Source organism: Labrus mixtus, chromosome 17 (genome assembly GCF_963584025.1).
Source record: "Labrus mixtus chromosome 17, fLabMix1.1, whole genome shotgun sequence".
Lineage (NCBI taxonomy): Eukaryota > Metazoa > Chordata > Actinopteri > Labriformes > Labridae > Labrus > Labrus mixtus.
The window spans coordinates 10,196,050-10,213,159 of NC_083628.1; the positions used below are offsets into that span (position 1 = coordinate 10,196,050).

The 17,110-nt window shown below is 41.2% G+C and overlaps 1 protein-coding gene across 4 annotated transcripts in view; it reads right to left on the minus strand.

Moving 5' to 3' along the window:
* The window catches only part of col5a1 (procollagen, type V, alpha 1), a 78,675-nt gene that overhangs the window by 21,779 nt on the left and 39,786 nt on the right, over window positions 1-17,110 (minus strand). The window contains exons 8-31 of one of the 4 annotated variants that reach the window (XM_061060794.1): window positions 16,578-16,680; window positions 16,485-16,523; window positions 16,105-16,430; window positions 15,952-16,008; window positions 13,767-13,808; window positions 13,095-13,157; window positions 12,892-12,966; window positions 10,662-10,754; window positions 9,880-9,936; window positions 9,633-9,686; window positions 9,349-9,402; window positions 9,096-9,149; window positions 8,924-8,977; window positions 8,784-8,837; window positions 8,237-8,281; window positions 7,501-7,554; window positions 6,908-6,952; window positions 5,313-5,366; window positions 5,182-5,226; window positions 4,230-4,283; window positions 3,209-3,253; window positions 2,950-3,003; window positions 2,043-2,087; window positions 1,624-1,677 (exon numbers count right to left, since the gene is read on the minus strand). In XM_061060794.1, the coding sequence (XP_060916777.1) occupies window positions 1,624-1,677; window positions 2,043-2,087; window positions 2,950-3,003; window positions 3,209-3,253; window positions 4,230-4,283; window positions 5,182-5,226; window positions 5,313-5,366; window positions 6,908-6,952; window positions 7,501-7,554; window positions 8,237-8,281; window positions 8,784-8,837; window positions 8,924-8,977; window positions 9,096-9,149; window positions 9,349-9,402; window positions 9,633-9,686; window positions 9,880-9,936; window positions 10,662-10,754; window positions 12,892-12,966; window positions 13,095-13,157; window positions 13,767-13,808; window positions 15,952-16,008; window positions 16,105-16,430; window positions 16,485-16,523; window positions 16,578-16,680 (1,620 nt within the window). Of the gene's footprint in view, window positions 1-1,623; window positions 1,678-2,042; window positions 2,088-2,949; window positions 3,004-3,208; window positions 3,254-4,229; window positions 4,284-5,181; window positions 5,227-5,312; window positions 5,367-6,907; window positions 6,953-7,500; window positions 7,555-8,236; window positions 8,282-8,783; window positions 8,838-8,923; window positions 8,978-9,095; window positions 9,150-9,348; window positions 9,403-9,632; window positions 9,687-9,879; window positions 9,937-10,661; window positions 10,755-12,891; window positions 12,967-13,094; window positions 13,158-13,766; window positions 13,809-15,951; window positions 16,009-16,104; window positions 16,681-17,110 lie in introns of all 4 variants that reach the window. The other 3 variants (XM_061060792.1, XM_061060793.1, XM_061060791.1) reach the window with 3 other exon arrangements.

The window sequence follows — 17,110 nt, forward strand, 5'->3', positions numbered from 1 at the left end:
ATAAAAAGAGAGGATTTATAAATACTGTATTCCCTGTCAACAACTTCATATCCCACTACTTTCCTTTTGTGTCATGCATCCAAAATATTCTCATGTTCAGGAAATAAGTCGGTCCATTCTGGGTAACCCAGGCTTGCCCTTTTAAAACTGTTGTGAGTGGAAAGTTGCTTAAAGAATCAAGGAAGGCTCTTCTCCCTCACTGCCTGCCCCTCAAAGCTGTTAGCAATCCTATTATTGCTTCTCTGTGTTCGTGCGCACGCCTTCTAGCAGGACACACACTAAATGACAGATTACAAACTCGCCCTGACAACCAGTCGCCGCTGTAGGGATCTGATGGTGTGTGAAAGGTATCTACTTAAAGCCTTGTGCGGAGACTTGCACAAGCTGCACGCCCACACTCAAGTACACATAAAACGGCATCAAGCTAACTGTACTTGACTCACACACACTTCCAAGCTCATCAAAGAGAGATCGCTGACTTGAGCGAGCACGCACACGTACTTTTCATAGGGATGCTTGAACAAAAAAAAAATGGAGTCATTTAGATTCTGGTCCATGTGTGTCTCCTCCAGAGCAGAGGGCCTCCTCAAATCCTTGCTTTCATCTGAATCTGCTACATCTCCAGAGAGAAACAGGCTGAAGCCCCATGTCTCTCTCTCGGGTTTGAAGGGGTTTAAAGTGCCATTGATTTCTCCTTCCTTTTCGGTGCCAGGCTCGAGACAACCAGGTCAGGGATTGGGAGGGGGTTTGATGCTTGAAGTATGGGCTACAGGAGAGTTGTGTTTCTCACTGTAGAAGACTTGTTTTCCCACTGTTTGACATTGTAAATCCCTAACGCAGGTATTTCGGGTTACACCTGTCAAACTTGAGATTTTCACCTGAAGTTTTTGAGATTAAGGCTGACGGGAAAGTAGAAGGGGGGGGGGGATGCTCCTGTAAACACATACGCACACACAAAAACACACATACACACACTAACAGCTGGCGAAAGGAACGACACCTTATGCTTGCTCATTACCCACAATTCCACAGCAGTCACAAGGGCTTAGGCCACCTGAGGTTAACATGTGAAAGAGTTGTTGGTACTTTCACGAAGTTCCCCTAAGGGTCAAACTGAGCCCCCAAAAAACAATTTTTTAGATTTTGAATGCAGAATTTCTACCCCTGTGATTTATATCAAGAGATGTTTTACTGGCACACGCATCTCGATTTCATGTGGGACTCATCCCCTTATCATCAAGTTATCATTAAGTTCATTTTTTATTTGCTTCTTGGATTGTTCTTTGTATGATTGTGTTTACACAGCCGTGTTAAATACTCAATTCTGATTGGCCAATTGGCCCCCTTCATTGCCATTTCTCTTTGCTTATTCATGTTTATTTGCTGTGCCCAGGGGGGAGAGACAAGTTCATCTGTTTCTCTTCCTTTGTTTGTCTGTTGTCTTTTTCTCTTCTTTGATATACAGTTATTTGTTTTCTGTGTGATGCTGTTTTTTTTTTTATTATTGTTTGTATGTACTGTTTTTATGTACAAGCTGTTCCAAACCAGTTGCCACTTGTTGGATTATTTAAGCAGTTTAATAGTTTCTTGTTGTTGCGTACAGTTTAAAAAAATATGGCTTACCCTGTCGCCCTTGATGCCCATATCTCCCTTGAAGCCTGGGAAGCCATCTTCTCCCTAGAAAGAGGATAACGGAGACGAACAGATGAGGATGTAAAATAAAGGAATATGAATAAGATAATAAGGATGATAAAAAATCATTTGTGTGGGTATTCACACACTCAAAGACAAGCATACATACACAAAAACACACACACAAAATTGTACGGTCTTGGCAAGACCTGCTGTTGCCATAGAAACTCTTAATCGCCTTTTCTTTCCCGCTCCAGTACCAACAACATTCAGATCAGGTTTTACAGGATTTCATTGAGAATATCATCGGCATGAATTAAAGCATGCAAGGCCAGGGGTAATGTTAGGTATAATTCACTCCCTTTCACACTTTCTATTCCCTTCCATACCAACAGTCTGAGCTCTCTTACCTTTTCACCCTTGTGTCCTTGGAGACCACGTACACCGTCGGCTCCCTGTGATGCAAGAACAGACAGGCGTTACAGGCTGGCAGGGGTGCATAGTGGACAAACAGAAGGGGCTGAGTGTAGAACATAAATTACAACATGAGCCAGGAGGATATTTACAACCAATCTGAGCATTTACGTTATTTTAAAAGGACGCTTCAAAGTCAGAAAGTAGCCAATTATCACTGTTTTTCTCCATAAATGTGTCAACAACGAGTGCATGGAGGGTGCACTAATGGATGCACTTAGATGTGTTTTGGTTGTAATTTTAAATGTGATTAATTCCCAAGGTATTTCAAATCCTCTCAACTAATTCTGTGGCCACGAACACACTTGAGACTCGAAGTCAAGCCACTTGTTTGATCCCCTCTATCAGGGGACGCTTTAATGAGTGGATCAATCACATCCCTCTTTGACAAGATTTCTTTAATCTTGGTTTTAAAACATGTGAAGGACTATGGATCTTGAGGTGTTATCAGCCCCTGTGGCTAACCTTAGTGCCACCTTCGAGAAATTAAAGTAGTCGAAGATATGTACGGCTGATTTTCCTATTTAGTTATTTTGCACCATTAAGGTTGTTTTTATGTCTCTGTTTTGATCAGAGGACATGGAACCATTACAGACAATTCCTCTTTTCAGAAAGGTTAGTAGAGCAGGAAATTAGGGCTTTGAATTAGTTAGAAAAAAAAAAGAATTCAAAAACGCCCTTGGTTGTCGCACAAACCTTGGAAACAACAACGAAATATTTTCCCTGAGGCATTTTAATACGTTTGTATGCGACATTTAGCCCATTGTATGTGCGATTTGCAGTCTACCACCACTAGATTATGTTATCAAAAATGTATTTCTTTGGGGTTTGTAATCATCTTACCTTCACGCCTCGGGGTCCAGGATAACCAATGGGTCCTTGAGGGCCAGCAGGTCCCTGTGGAGATAGATGCTTGGTGAGAGCTTGTTGCAAAAACACAATTAGAGTAACCTTGGTGCTAACATTATCGACAAAAGTGCTATTTTATGTTATGCTAATGTGTCTCAACTACGAAAAAATGGAGGGGAGAAACTTAGAAAAGCATACATAAATTAAGAAGAACAAAGTGAGCTCCAAAAGCGGAGAAAGAAATCAAACTCACCAAGTGTCCTTTCTCTCCAGGAGGTCCCTCCTTTCCAGGGTGACCCTGTAAATTATTAAGAGAAATATTATTGCATCTCATTTCAGTGTAATTACCACCATAAATACTATAAAAGCCTCTTCAACTAAGAGATTAAGTTTTAATGCCATTGGAGTATGTATCAAAATGGAAAATTGGAATGAGAATTCAATCTCATTTGGGATTTTTATCCTTAATGTAAATATAAATGAGGCGCTACCGGCTATTACTAGGATCTGAAAGCTAAGACTGCCCTTTTGGGACCTCACAATACATTACACACATTCTGAACATGCAAGTGGTCAGACATACTATACAGAAGACACAAAAAAGCATACATCTAATAGAGACTTCTGGTAAAAGGGAGGGGGGGGGGAAACGACTGGAAGGAAATTGATTGCATTCTCAGGAGACAAAGTAGCTCCACAAAAGCCTCTGATGGGGTTTTTTTTCATGACGTGAGAGAGGATGGAGAGGGAAATAGATACTAAAGAGGACAAAAATCCTGGGCAGGGTAGGAGCATTAAGACTGAGGGAAAGAATATCACGGTTGATGGAAGCTGCAACAAATGGATGAATAAAAAAAGCTGAAAAGGGCATAGAGCTATTTCTATTCCGTAAAGACTCTGAGGGCCATTAAAGGACCAGGGGACATCTTGTACAGTGTTTGCTCTGCTCTTCCTCTCCTTTTCTCTTTCATTCCAGTTATTCATATTTCACAGCCTCTCTTGTCTCTGGCTCTCTGAGGTGCCACCTGGTTCCTTCTAAGGCACATCTGCCATTAGCGCAGGTGTCTTCTGTGCTGTCTGTGCAGAGGTGGGTTGCACAGCTGTGTGATGTGTTTACAGTAAGTGTCATACACATGTCTCTGTCAAATAATTATATGAGTGTTTTTTGAAAGTGCTAAGGGTTGTTTCTCATCGGCAAAAAAAGAAACGGAAAATGTGAGAAAGAGACATCTGATAGCATGCTAAGGTGCTAGCTTGATTTTTCAAAAACTCACCGGTGGGCCATCGGCTCCTGGCATTCCTGGCAAGCCTGGTTTTCCAAAGGGACCCTTAATTAAAGAGAAGACAAGATGTTGAAGCAAAATAGACAATATAGAATAAAAGCTGAAGGTTATAGGATTCATAAAAGTCTATAAAGAAAGTTTACAGCCATGCTAGCTATAGGCACAGTAGTGTATTAAGCTACTGAAAGTGCTAACGTCAGCATGCTAAAAAACCAATAAAGACTACACTAATTTTTTGTAGGTATAGGGTATACCATGTTCAAAATGTTACTTTATGATGCTACAATGTGCTAAAATAAGCAAATGCTAATATGCCAAACATTTTAGTTCAGCACCTTAGCGTGCTAACATTGGCAAATTAGCAATGATAGAATCTAAAAAAAAGAAGCTGATGTGAAAATCATCCTGTGAGTGAGTTTTAAAATCCATGATTAACTTGTGCTGCTTAATGCTTCTTAGAACATGTTCAAATATCCATTTTCTACTCAAATCTTTTGTGTTTCATCCAACATCACAGCTTTCAAGATTTGTATTTTCAATCACAAGGAACACCTACATTGTTCTTTCATTCCAACTGTTCAATAACTAACTGAACCCCCTCCATAACGTCTGGCAAATGTGATTAAGCTAGAATTGGATTAAAATGTATCAGGTTTTAAATCTATCTGTACTGTCTACTATGCAGTATTTAGGCCGTGTGTTGGGGACCAGGACGTGTTTGCATAATGGTGTGATAAGCACTTGGAATTGAAAAAAAAAGATAGCAACTCAGCTTCAGCTCATGCAAATGAATGAGACAATTTCCTGCAATTGTATAGATTTGTGTGCCTGTGTGTTTATTAACATTTTATCAAGCTGGCAGATTTTTGTTTTTCTGTGGGGTTGCAGAAACAGCGTTTTTCAGAATATATCATAGTTAATCAGTGATCATGTAATGTCTCACCTTCTCTCCTGGCGGTCCGATGGCTCCTTGGGGCCCTGCAAGTCCCTGTGGAGAGAATAGGAGAGTCTCAGAACATTTTGTTTGATGGATGGAGGACACGTTTAATGTTGGACAACCTGTTCTTCACCCACCTGAGCACCTGGGTTGCCTTGCTGTCCTGGAGGTCCTGGCTCACCTTGAGGTCCCTAAAAACGAAATTGGATTATTTAGATAATCTCATTATAAAACACAGAGATTGATGACTTTATTTACTAAGGAAAGAGTGATTTGTTCCTCCATATGGCCCATTAAGAGTGAAATGTCGCTCCTAACAGGTATAAATTAGAAGCCGTCGAGTCGCGCGTCACTGCATTATTACCTTTTACACCTAAACAAGCCATCATTTTTACACAAACAGAACAATAAGTAGATACAGGACAAACATATTTTCTCACACCTTTTCTAATGAAAGAAACTGCTGAAGCACAAACACAAAACACCTTCCCTCTCAGATAACAGGCAATCAATTATGTTGCCCCGGTGCCGGAGTGTGGGAAAGCGGTTCATCTTCAATCTCTACCTAGTTGGAACGATCCCAACAGATCAGACAAGCTGCTGCAGATGGGTATTCTCTCATGAACAGGCGCTGCGAGAAATTGACTCAGAATGATACAACAGGCCATAGTACGGCTGCTGGAATGGATCTAATCAGTGTATTCCTTTTTTACCTCCCAAGTATCTTGTGTGTGTTACTGAGAGGGCTCATGAGGCCATGTCCTGGATTTCCGGATAAAACAAGACAAAGAGATTACTTTTTTTCATTGTCTTTTGGGGCTCTGAGTCAGCAGTTTATGTTTAATTTGATCAGAACAAATATTTCCAAAACGCATTTCAGTCATTTGCAAGCAGAGTTATCAAACATTAGCTGGTTTCAGCTTCTCAGAGGTCACATATTATTCTACTTTTCAACTAACTTAAATAATGTTCAGAACCCCCCACACCATGTCTGTAAAGTTTCTTGTTTAAAATCCACTCTGATCCTGTATTTGGTCATGCCTTTAAACCCCTTCTATTTCAGCCCTGCTAAGAACAGGCTGTTTCTGTGCCTGTAGCTTTAAATGCATGTGAGCTGTGTCCGACCACGCCCCTCTCTGGAAGGGGATTTAGCTTGGGCTTTCTCACTCCATGCCCGATTGTTTACGATGAGAACGCAGACTTAGAGGACAGAACAAACACCTAGCTGTGGGAGTGTCACCCACCTGGGGGAGGGCTTACTGCCATTTATGATGTCATGAAGGGAAAATCTCCAAACAGCCTGTTTGAGCCCACATTTTCTGAAGAGTGGAGCAGGTAAAAGTTGGAGAGGGAGGACTTCTCTTATAATTGGGGTGGTTTACAGACAGGCTAGGGACACATATTAGTGTTCAATAAACACTTTAAAGTTTTTTTTTTGCATAATATGTGACCTTAAAATGTGAGGATTAGCTGCTTTTCTCTGTCATACATGATAAAAACAAAATGAGGAGTACTTCGGTACTGTCGGTTGGACCAACGAAGAATTTCGAAGACATCACTTAAGATTTTTCAATTTTTTCAACATTTTATAGACAAAAATATTCACTATTAATCCTGGAAAGACAATTGTTGACCAACCATTTGTCATGATGTGCCTGATGTTTTCACCCCAAAAAGAAAGAGACTGTCTGATACAATTAATTGTCACTGTAATTGATTCAGATTAACTCACTATGTTTCCTTTGGGTCCAGGGTGGCCGTCCATTCCTGTGACGCCCTACAACAGATCAGACGAAAAAAGGACATAAGGAGCATATAAGGGCAAGTCAGAAAACGCACTGAAAAAGTGTGTTTTGCTCTGTGAGCATTTTCCTTTTAAATCTCATTCTTAGCTCCGAACACATTTATTTTAATGTTGTTTTTGGAGCTTTTGCATCTGCACTGTATGGATTTAAGAGTTTGATTTATTGGATTGGGGATCTCTACATCTTGCACAGGGATATCAGCACATGATTGATGCGCTCTGCCCGTGTTAAATTAAATCAGATGAAACAATATAAACATTAGGTTTAAGCTTTGCTCTGCTGCAGACATTAGTCTGAGACACTGGGTTTAAACTCAATAACATATTCTGCTTTTTGTGCATGCTGTCTGAAATATATTGAGTTTTGTGTTTCCCTGTGGGTGCTGTGTGCTCAGGCTTTTGTTCTTGTTGTTTGCGAGATGGTAGCAAAAAAATTATTCTGCTATGTAAACAGTAAATCTGATGAAAAAGTGTGTGTGTGAAAAGTTGTGTGGAGGGTGTGTGAGGCAGGGGGGGCTCACAGGGGGTCCGGGAGGTCCCTGAGGTCCTTTTGGTCCCAGCAAACCGCGGGGCCCCTGAGGGGAGAAAAAAAAGAGAAAGGAAATGAGATTGAGAAAGATATCACACCTGTGAAAAGACTGATGAATTATTAAACATGTTCAGTTAAGTCGAGCTTCAGAATGATTCTGCTGGAGAAAATCTGACTTCACAAATGTCCTTGAGGATATTCTGCAGAGTCAGATTGTGAAGAAAAAAAAGCTAAAATACCTTTCTTTTCTTTTCTTTTTTTTTTAAATTTACTACACGTTAATTCCCCACAGCTATGCCTACCAAACACTGCTTTGAATTTCTGTGCTTTGCCTTGCAGCTACAGTTACCCTGAAAAGACGTATTGTCCTGGCAGGGAGAATTCAAACCAATTTAGCACACCCTGGTGGACAAAAACAGTCCTAACAGCTAATATTGAGGGCGCCTTGCCTGCTCTGTGGGGAATATCCTCCATGGGAGAGTGGGAGGCTATTATAACAAGCTTGATGTGAGCTGCCTGCAATCCCCACCTCCAAAGACTCTCTTGTACTGGTGTAGCACTAGCAAAGCATAACAATCATGCACCTCTCCATATATCTCCATATATATGAATATGAACACATGATGTATGATCTCATCGGACGGTATGATAATTCGCTATCACAATGACACGCTCTGTCATACAATTTCTCAGTGCAAGGCCGAACAGTAGCACATGTGATCACTCACTGGTTCACCAGGAAGTCCCCTGGGTCCGATCTCTCCATCATCTCCCTGGGAAAGAGAGAGAAAGGGGTCAGAACGTGGAACAGGCCGTGAATGATAATGGAGGAGAACAAAAGTGAGGATGTGTGTGTGTGTGTGGATTGAGAGATAATGGGAAGGAGCAAAGGAGACGGAGAAAAGGCAGAGAGTGGATTCAGGTTGCGTCAGCTGTGGGTAATGAGGGCGAGGAGGGAGATTAGAAGAAGATAAAGGTGCCAGAGATCAGAAATATTAGGGAGAAGATTGAGTCAGAAGGGGAGACTGGGTGAGAAAGTGGATGTGGAAATGTGGGTGCAAACAAAAGACGGTTTAGAAGGAGGAGGAAGTGGAATTCAGAGGACTCTGTCTCTTTGCAGCATGCTTACAACTTAGTTTGTTATATGGATAAGAGACATCACCCACAAGGCAAAAACTCTTTTTTGATTTAATCAGTTTTTTAAAGCTGGATATCCAAAAGTTAAAAAAAAGAATGGAGTGGGAGAGGTGTGAAAGTGTAATTTTTCTCTTATACCCTCTCTCCATCCTCTCCAGGAGCACCAGGAGGTCCAGTTGGTCCAGATTCACCCTGTAACAGCACACATGTAGATTAAACATTCACACAAACAAGAACACAAACACACACACTTTAATGGCACCGCAAAAAAAACCTACTCTGTGTCCTTTTTCACCAGGAAGTCCAGCCAGACCATCAAACCCTCGGTCTCCCTGAGGAGTAGAAAAAAAGAAAATGTTCCTTGTTCAGGCTTCAAATACACTTTTTGAAACAGGGGATGATGAAATATGGTGCATTGAAGTGCATCATGAAATATGGTAGAAAAGGAACCTTAGGGCCAGACTGTCCTGGCATGCCCCTGGCACCATCAGATCCAGAACGACCCTATAAAAAAAACAAAAAACAGTTATATAACATGCCTGCACACACACAACAGTATTAGTGCGAATAAAACAGTGTAGACAAGTACAGACCTGTTTCTATGCAGAATTTATAAACGTATAAAATCTTTTCTGTGCAACTATCAAAAGACAAAATACATCTCTTCTTTGCTGTTCCCAGCTTGTGTCTCTGTTGCGCTTACCCTTCTGCCAGGCTTTCCAGAGGGTCCTGTGGGTCCCAAAGGTCCACGTGGTCCCTGAACAAGAGAAGAATAACTTTACATTTGAACTTTATTCAATTTCCTTTCAATCTCCATTTTGATAGTGAAGTAAAATAAAACCAGAAAAGTTTACTTCCTTATCTGAACAAATACAAAACTTTATCCAAGCAAACACAGTCTGACAACTGAAATACTGCACTTGTTCCTGCTTCTCAGTGATAAAATAAAAGCAAAATTTGCATTTTTTTAAAAAATATATTCCGTACCTGAGGACCGGACTCTCCAGACTCTCCCTTCAGCCCTGTCACACCAGGAGGACCCTGGGAAGAAAACAAGTAGAAGATTTGATTTGCCACTTAAAACAAACTCAAGTTCTCCACTCACTTACGAACTGTTTGAATAAATTCATATTTTGAACTGCAGATTACAACAACAGCAGATCAGATTTGTGACATTAAATTTTGATTTGATTTTCAGTCCATGTTTGCCGTGAGGTGTATTTGTAAAACATACCAGAGGACCGGATCTGCCTGTCAGTCCCATCGGACCTGTGGGGCCACGCATAGCCAGCTGGAAAGAAGACATGAGCAAAAATCAGGAAGACTGAAGGAGATTGAATGTTGTAGATTTCACTCATATGAGATCAAATATGAGGTGGTGGAATCCATTGACATGTGAGTGTTGTGAGTGCATGTGTGTGCTCATTGTGCAAACTTGTGGGCAACTTAGGGCAAAGTAGAATTAAACAATGATGATAATAAGAAGGGAATGATGTTTGTAATGTGCTGGAGAAACAAAGACACACATTTTCAATGAAAATACAAATATCATACATTTATATTCATGCAATATTTTAGCATAAATAAAATGGAATAAATAAAAACAATAGTGTTCACAAGAAGATTGCTACAAAGACAAAAACAATAACACAATTTGCAGACACGAAAGGTAGAAAATGACCAAAGCGACAAATATAAAGACATAAAAGGAAGAAAAAGGGAAAAAAACAATAAAAAAAAAGCTTCAAACATAAAGACGGATGACAAAAAAGAAAAGAAAAACTACTGATGTAAGGACAAAAAAGGAAATAAAAAGCAAAAACAAATAAACTACAACTTCAAAGACAAACAATGGCGAAAAAAACAAGAAAATAAAGGCAACAAAAGAAAAGAAAATAAGATATGAGAGAAAGTACAGATAAAAAGAAATGCTCCATAGGTAAACTTAAAGACATTCTCGAGATAAAGTATCATAAGGCCTGCTGCAGTGTCATGTGTGTCTGTGAGAACTGTTACCCTGGCCTGCTGCATGATGGCTTGCATCTGAGACTCCTGTGCTGATACTTGAGGTCCCTTTTGTCCTGAGTCACCTCCAGAGCTGAACCTGAACTGTGGACAGAATCACATATTGATGAGACTTTTTACTCCTGTTAAGATAAAACCACACAGCACAATGTTCGAAAAACCAGAAAAAGCTGGAAGAAATGTGGAATGACTTAAGTTCTTGCAACCAAATTTTTGTAAATTGTACGTTTTCGCCCTTGGTGTCTCTGTCCGTAACTTTGTGCTTTTTTTGCAGCTGACTAAAACTTTGCCAGGTCTCCCTTGCAAAAGAGGTTCTTAATCTCAATGGGAGAAACCTGGTTAAATAAAGGTTGAATAAAAATACCAAGTGATATTCCCTACAGTATCTTAAATATTATTTTGATACAGTATCCTTGTCTTGAAACTATGCAACAGATGTTAAACTAAGCACCATCTCCTAACAGCCAAACCTGGCCCATCTGAGGCAGCCTTTCAAATTCTACTGCCATCTGGTGGTCAAACGCTGGTATTGCATCTTATTTGAATTTCAAAGCTTGTGTTCTGGCCAGGCATTTTGGGTTGGGTTACACAGCACACACACAGCCCTCAGGAGACTGACTGTCGGTGGGTTTACAGATGCACAGCAACACCGCAGTGAAATACAGCGCCGGATTTCATCACAGAAACGTTGTTACCAAGAAGCACAAATACAAACATTTGATTCGGAACATCAAGGCTGAGTCAGATCAACTGCAGCACAAAACTTTTCTGCAAATCCCTCCATTTCTTCCCTCTGTCTAGGTTTGATTAAATATTGGCCCTTCCCTTCGCTATCTTACCCCAAATCAAATATATGCAGCTATTTCTTTTTTTCTCCCTGCCAATCTGTGAGCCATTGGGTCTGTCTTCGATTCTTTTCCTTCTTCTTTGCTGCACTTTTTGTCATTTCTGCTTTACTCACGTTCCTATGCATCATCAAACCTGAACACAATGTTCTGCAGCATTAAATTGTTGACTGGCAAAGCCGGGGAAAAAAAAGGATTAAACACTCTGATTGGAACTGCACTGTCAATCAAAAATTAAAATGAAGACGCATCACTCGTGGATGAATGTAAGTGGAGCGTTTAAGAAGCCACAGAAACACAAAGATTTGTCATTTTAACTCGTGTTGTTTCCATGATTTCAACACTGAGCCAAAGAGTCCGCTGGTGAAAGAAGGGGTGAAACAACAATGCATGTTTCTCATTAGCCTCGGCGCTCAAGGATCAAGTTTCAAGCGGTGCTTTCTGCCAGTGGATAAAGCAGAAAGACTTTGAGTTCCTGTCCAGACGGAGCCTGACACATGGCTCACCCAGACAGCTCCGTGGACCCCCGAAACCACAGCCTCACATCTGTTCAACCAATCAGCTCCAATAGCAGCGGCAGTTTGTTACAAGAAAAATAAAGTATAAAAAAAAAAGTAGACAGTGGAGGAAGTTGTTAGGCTGGCTATGGAAGTGTCGAAGGCAAATTATTAGATGCAGCTGAAGCTACAGGGAAAAGCTACAGCGTTGCTTTGCTTCCTGTCTGAAGCGAGATCACTTCCTGGATGGTTGGGCGATAGCATAGCTTACATTTTTAAACGTAAGAATGTGGAAGATGTCAAAATGATGTAGAAGGAAACTCCCTTTAAATAGTAGTCTAGAAATCAAAACAGCTGAGAGTGAGCACTTAACATAACAAATAAGGTGGCGAGTTCAATTATTCAACACACCACAAGGGGATGCTAAAGCTCAGATATACAGGATACAATTTTAATAAGAGACATGTCTATTTAAAAAAAAATGAACGTCCTTCAAACCACAATGCTGTGGTACACTTATGTCAGATCAATAAAACAAGGAGGGATACTTGGTTTTAAACGAGGACAAAATTCCCCCATGGAAAAAATGTTGGCTTAAAATGTCAAATAAAAACATCCTGTGTTCCATTTAGCTATTTTCAGCTTTTGTTTTTATTTATTTATTTGTCATTTAATGTCATTTATTTTTTGAGGTTTTTATGCATTTATTTGTAGAGAAGGACAGTGGATCGTGAGGGAACAGGGATGAGAGAGTGGGGAATGACATGAGGTCAAGTGGGGAGGGGCGGAGTCGAACCCTGAGGACCACACCCCCTGTACATCGGGCATTCAAAGTAACCGGCAGGCCATAACATGGCCCATCATTTTTATTATACTTACAGGCAGCATCAGGACAGTTCCAGGGGGTCCTGGAAGACCATCAGCACCAGGAAGACCAGCACGACCCGGAGGACCCTGACACAGAAAATAACACACACACACACACACACACACACGTGAGTACTCGCACACTGACAGAAATGTGTTTATTTTTACTTTTCCGGCTTTGAAGATTATTTATGGAATATACAATTTACACTCACCCTCTCTCCTGTATCTCCAGAACTGCCTGGTGGGCCAGAAGAACCCGGGGGTCCTGGGAGACCCTATTTAAATCCAAAAGCATCTCATTTTACACATATCATACATACATAATACAGCGCAGAGGAGCAGTCATGTTCGCTCTGCTAAAGTTCTCCCCTTTATCTGGCAAAGTGGTCACACATGGGAGAAAGGAATGCATGAGGCAATATGGGACAGCTTGTTGAGTTGTAAATCCTTTGTGTGAGGCGCTCTTTATTTGTCTATAGCTCAATGCTTGAATGGCTCGCCTCTGCAGGACTCCATCTGCAGGGTGTCAAGAGCAACTGTGTCTGAAAAATTGTCCTAGATAAATAATTAAGTTCCCCAACATCTGGGTGAGTCCATATCTCTTCAGGAGGGCGGCTTTTGGACACTCCCTTTGCACGAGGAATCAGGCAGGGAGGGATTTTGATTTCCTTTTTTTCTATCCAGAGCAAAAAGAAGAAAAAAGACTACAAATACAGATGGTACTGACTGTTTGCGGCTCTCTCTTTTTTCTTTTCTTTTTTTTTTTATTTTTTACAAATAATTATGCAACTAATCAGGAGGGTCATAGAATCAAGGAAAACAAAACCGGATGTAAAAAAAAAAAAGAAAAGAAGGGGGAGTGATATTGAGACAGATTGACTTACTGTTGGCCCCTCAGCCCCAGGCGGACCCTCCACCAGCATTCCCTGAAACACACAACCACAGACATTGTTAAGTGCCACTAGAGACATTCCCATGGCTTCATTCATAAATATGCATCAATCCCAAGTGTTTTCGGTGCTCATCAATACAGCACTTTGGCTACGGGAGGTAAGTGTGCGTGTCCCAACAGTCTCCCAACTCAAAGTTAGCTCACTTAATATGCATTCCTGCCCGTCACTTCACTTACAATGAATTCACAGAAAAAGCTCAAGGTGTGAATGGCTGCAGAGACGCCCTGAGGTGCTCTCTTACCTGAACAAGCGAAGGGCGCGAAGCACTAATCAAACTGAATTATTAATTTGTTCACACAAGCAGAGCAGCTTTCTGGTCATATGCAGTGTAAAACCAGTCAGTGCATGTTAGAAAGGTTTTGTAAGAACCCCAAATTACAGAAATATTTCTCTCTATTTCTATAGTGGCATATCATAAAAAAGGTAATCTCAAGACACTTGGCAAAAACCTTGTGCAAGTAGCAGTGGTGAGGACAAACTACCTTTTAATATGCAGAAACCTCGAGCAGAAGCAGACACATGTTGAAGAGCCGTCTGCTGAAGGTGTGTTGGGACATTTGATTTTACTGTGCGTCCTAGCAGCAAACGTATTAAGGATTCAGAAAAAGAGTTAAACAACTGAGTACCACAAACCTTTCTCTGAACCCTTTACCCTTAAATGATGGGTTAAGAACACAAAAGATGAATGAAATGTGTGTCCAAAATCCAGTTTTTTTGTATTTTTAATTTGGTCGGCAAACTGACTATGGATTGGTTGATGATTTTAGTATTTGAACGCTGTCTGTCTGTATTTCCAGATCAAGAAAAAATGCTGAGATGGTCAAATTTGTTTCAAATTTGCAGCTTTACTTAAGTTTCTCATTGGTTTCTGGTATTTATTAAGTACGTCTGTTTTAGGATCAAGATTTCATTCATGCATGACAGAAAATTGAAAAAAAAAAACTAAGTAATCAATCAGTCAAAGAAAGCAGCTTTTTAAAAATTAACAAGAACAATTGTAACATTTACTGCACTGACAAAAAAAAGCAAGCTCTCTCAGTTCCATGTGTTCTCTCAGATGCATCATTGCAGCTCTGCAGCTGCAGAGGTGTTTGCTTTGTTTGTTTGTCTTTGTGGTGACATGTTGGTTTCCTGCTTTGTTAGGAGGACAGAAACCAACACTTAATATACACTTTTTAAAAATGTGTTATCGCAGCTCTTTTTCTTTTTTAACGACCAAGCTGTATCCATTGATCATTTTCATATTAAACAGACTGATACTGATCTTTGACACTCAGGTTGTGCCTGCAGCGTGCGTTGGGAAAAGGGCGAGACCTTGGGAGTGGGGAAAGTGTTCATGTTTGTGTAACTGTCTCAGCTTTTGTCAGTTTTTTTTTTTACGAGAGGCAGGACACACTGGGTGGTAATGGGTACCCAAACTGCTTCTCAAAACATGCCTACACACACACACATAAAGAGTCATCTAGGAGGTAGACACACACATAAACATGAAGACACTCCGTCACTGAGCCTTGTACACTGAGTGGAGCTGGGTGACATCTTGTTTGAAGTGAAGCAGCTGTAGCTGTATTACACATATTAAGTTATTCAGTGTCTCGTTTACCTTTGCAGTCAAGGAATAAGAGTTGTTCTGATTTTCACAATGTTACCTATGTTTATACACAAGTGTCTGAATTAGGTTTGGATGTTTTCCACTTGTTTGTGGTTATAAAAAGATTAGCGTTTTTTGGCAGAGAGGGTAGGAATATGCTTCCTAATTCCCTTTTGTTCTTCTCCCTTCTCTCAAGTCACCCCCCCCCCTCCCCCTCTCTGTTTACACACTACCCTCGCTGTGTTTAGAGATTACAGACCATCCCTGCATGGCTCTTCTCCAAATGTTTATTCTGTAGTCCTGATGACCAGCCAGGAGCGTGGCCTATGAGAAAAGTCGTGAAGGGCCCTGAGGAGTGTGTTTGGATCTGGGATTTTCATTCAGAAGCGAGGGCTGGGTTGTGTTTAGATGTGGATCATTCATATGTACTCACAAGTATAAACATCCACGCATGCGGTGAAGCCATGTGCAGACACGCAGCCTACATCTGTTACCCAAGTATGTTGTTTAAATAGGGATACTCACAGGCTCAATAACAGCAGGCTCTCCCTTCTGTCCCTTCTCGCCGCGAGCTCCGTCGACCTAAACACCAAACACACAAAAACACACACAATCAGACCCTCCTCATCATCAAACTAACAACCTCATCCTCAAGTGTGTCCTTCCATTGTCTGTCACCTGTCCATAATACTCATCAGTCGCAGCAGGCAGCACTTTGTCCTCTTTGCCGTTGTAGTCCAGATCCCCGTAGTTGTAATCGATGTCTAAGTCGGTATAGTCGTCGATGCTATCCTCCTTGAACCCATCCAGATCGGTGTATTCGCCCTCGCCTTCAACACCCAGGTTGGTTCCAGTGGCAATAGAGCCTCCTGCTCCGGTACCGGCGCTGGCAGATCCACCTCCAGCAGAAGAAGATCCTCCCCTAGAAACTGAACCACCGCTTACGGACACAGAACCGCCTCCGCCGCCAGTGGTGATGGTAGAACTGCTGCTGCTGCTGCCTCCTCCACCACCACTCCCGATGTGGACGGAACTGCTGCTGCTGCTGCCTCCTCCACCACCACCCCCAATGTGGACGGAACTGCTGCTGCTGCCTCCTCCACCACCCCCAAGGTGGACGGAACTGCTGCTGCTGCCGCCTCCTCCTCCACCCCCAAGGTGGACTGTGGTGCTGCTGCTGCTACCATCACCTCCATCAACAGTTTCCACGCCATAATCGTATCCGTCATTGTAGTCATCGTAGGCTCCGGCGACCTATACAAAGACAGATATAGTTATTCATCTAAATTGTTGTCTATTATTATTATTGTTGTCTAAAATCAAAGAAAAAATTTACATTGTCTTGGGATCGATGCTGCCAATGCAGAAGAACCTTAACCCAATTTCTTGCTCATGGCTAGCAGGGGAGGTATCTATTGGCTACAGATTTTTCCTTAATGAGTTAATGGCTATCTTCAAGTCTTTTTAACCTTTATTTAATACAGAATGATGATTACTTTGTCAATTATGGACCCCTTTAGAGTAAAGAAAATGGGAAATAAAGCAGGGTTTGCTTTCGGGGGTTGCTAACTGTGATGGATTAAAGACTTCCCTGGTGATTCAATGTTCAGCTGTTTTTACATACAGTAAGTACATTTTCCAACAGACTTGTTTTTGCATGCCAAAATTATTAAACAAATAGTTT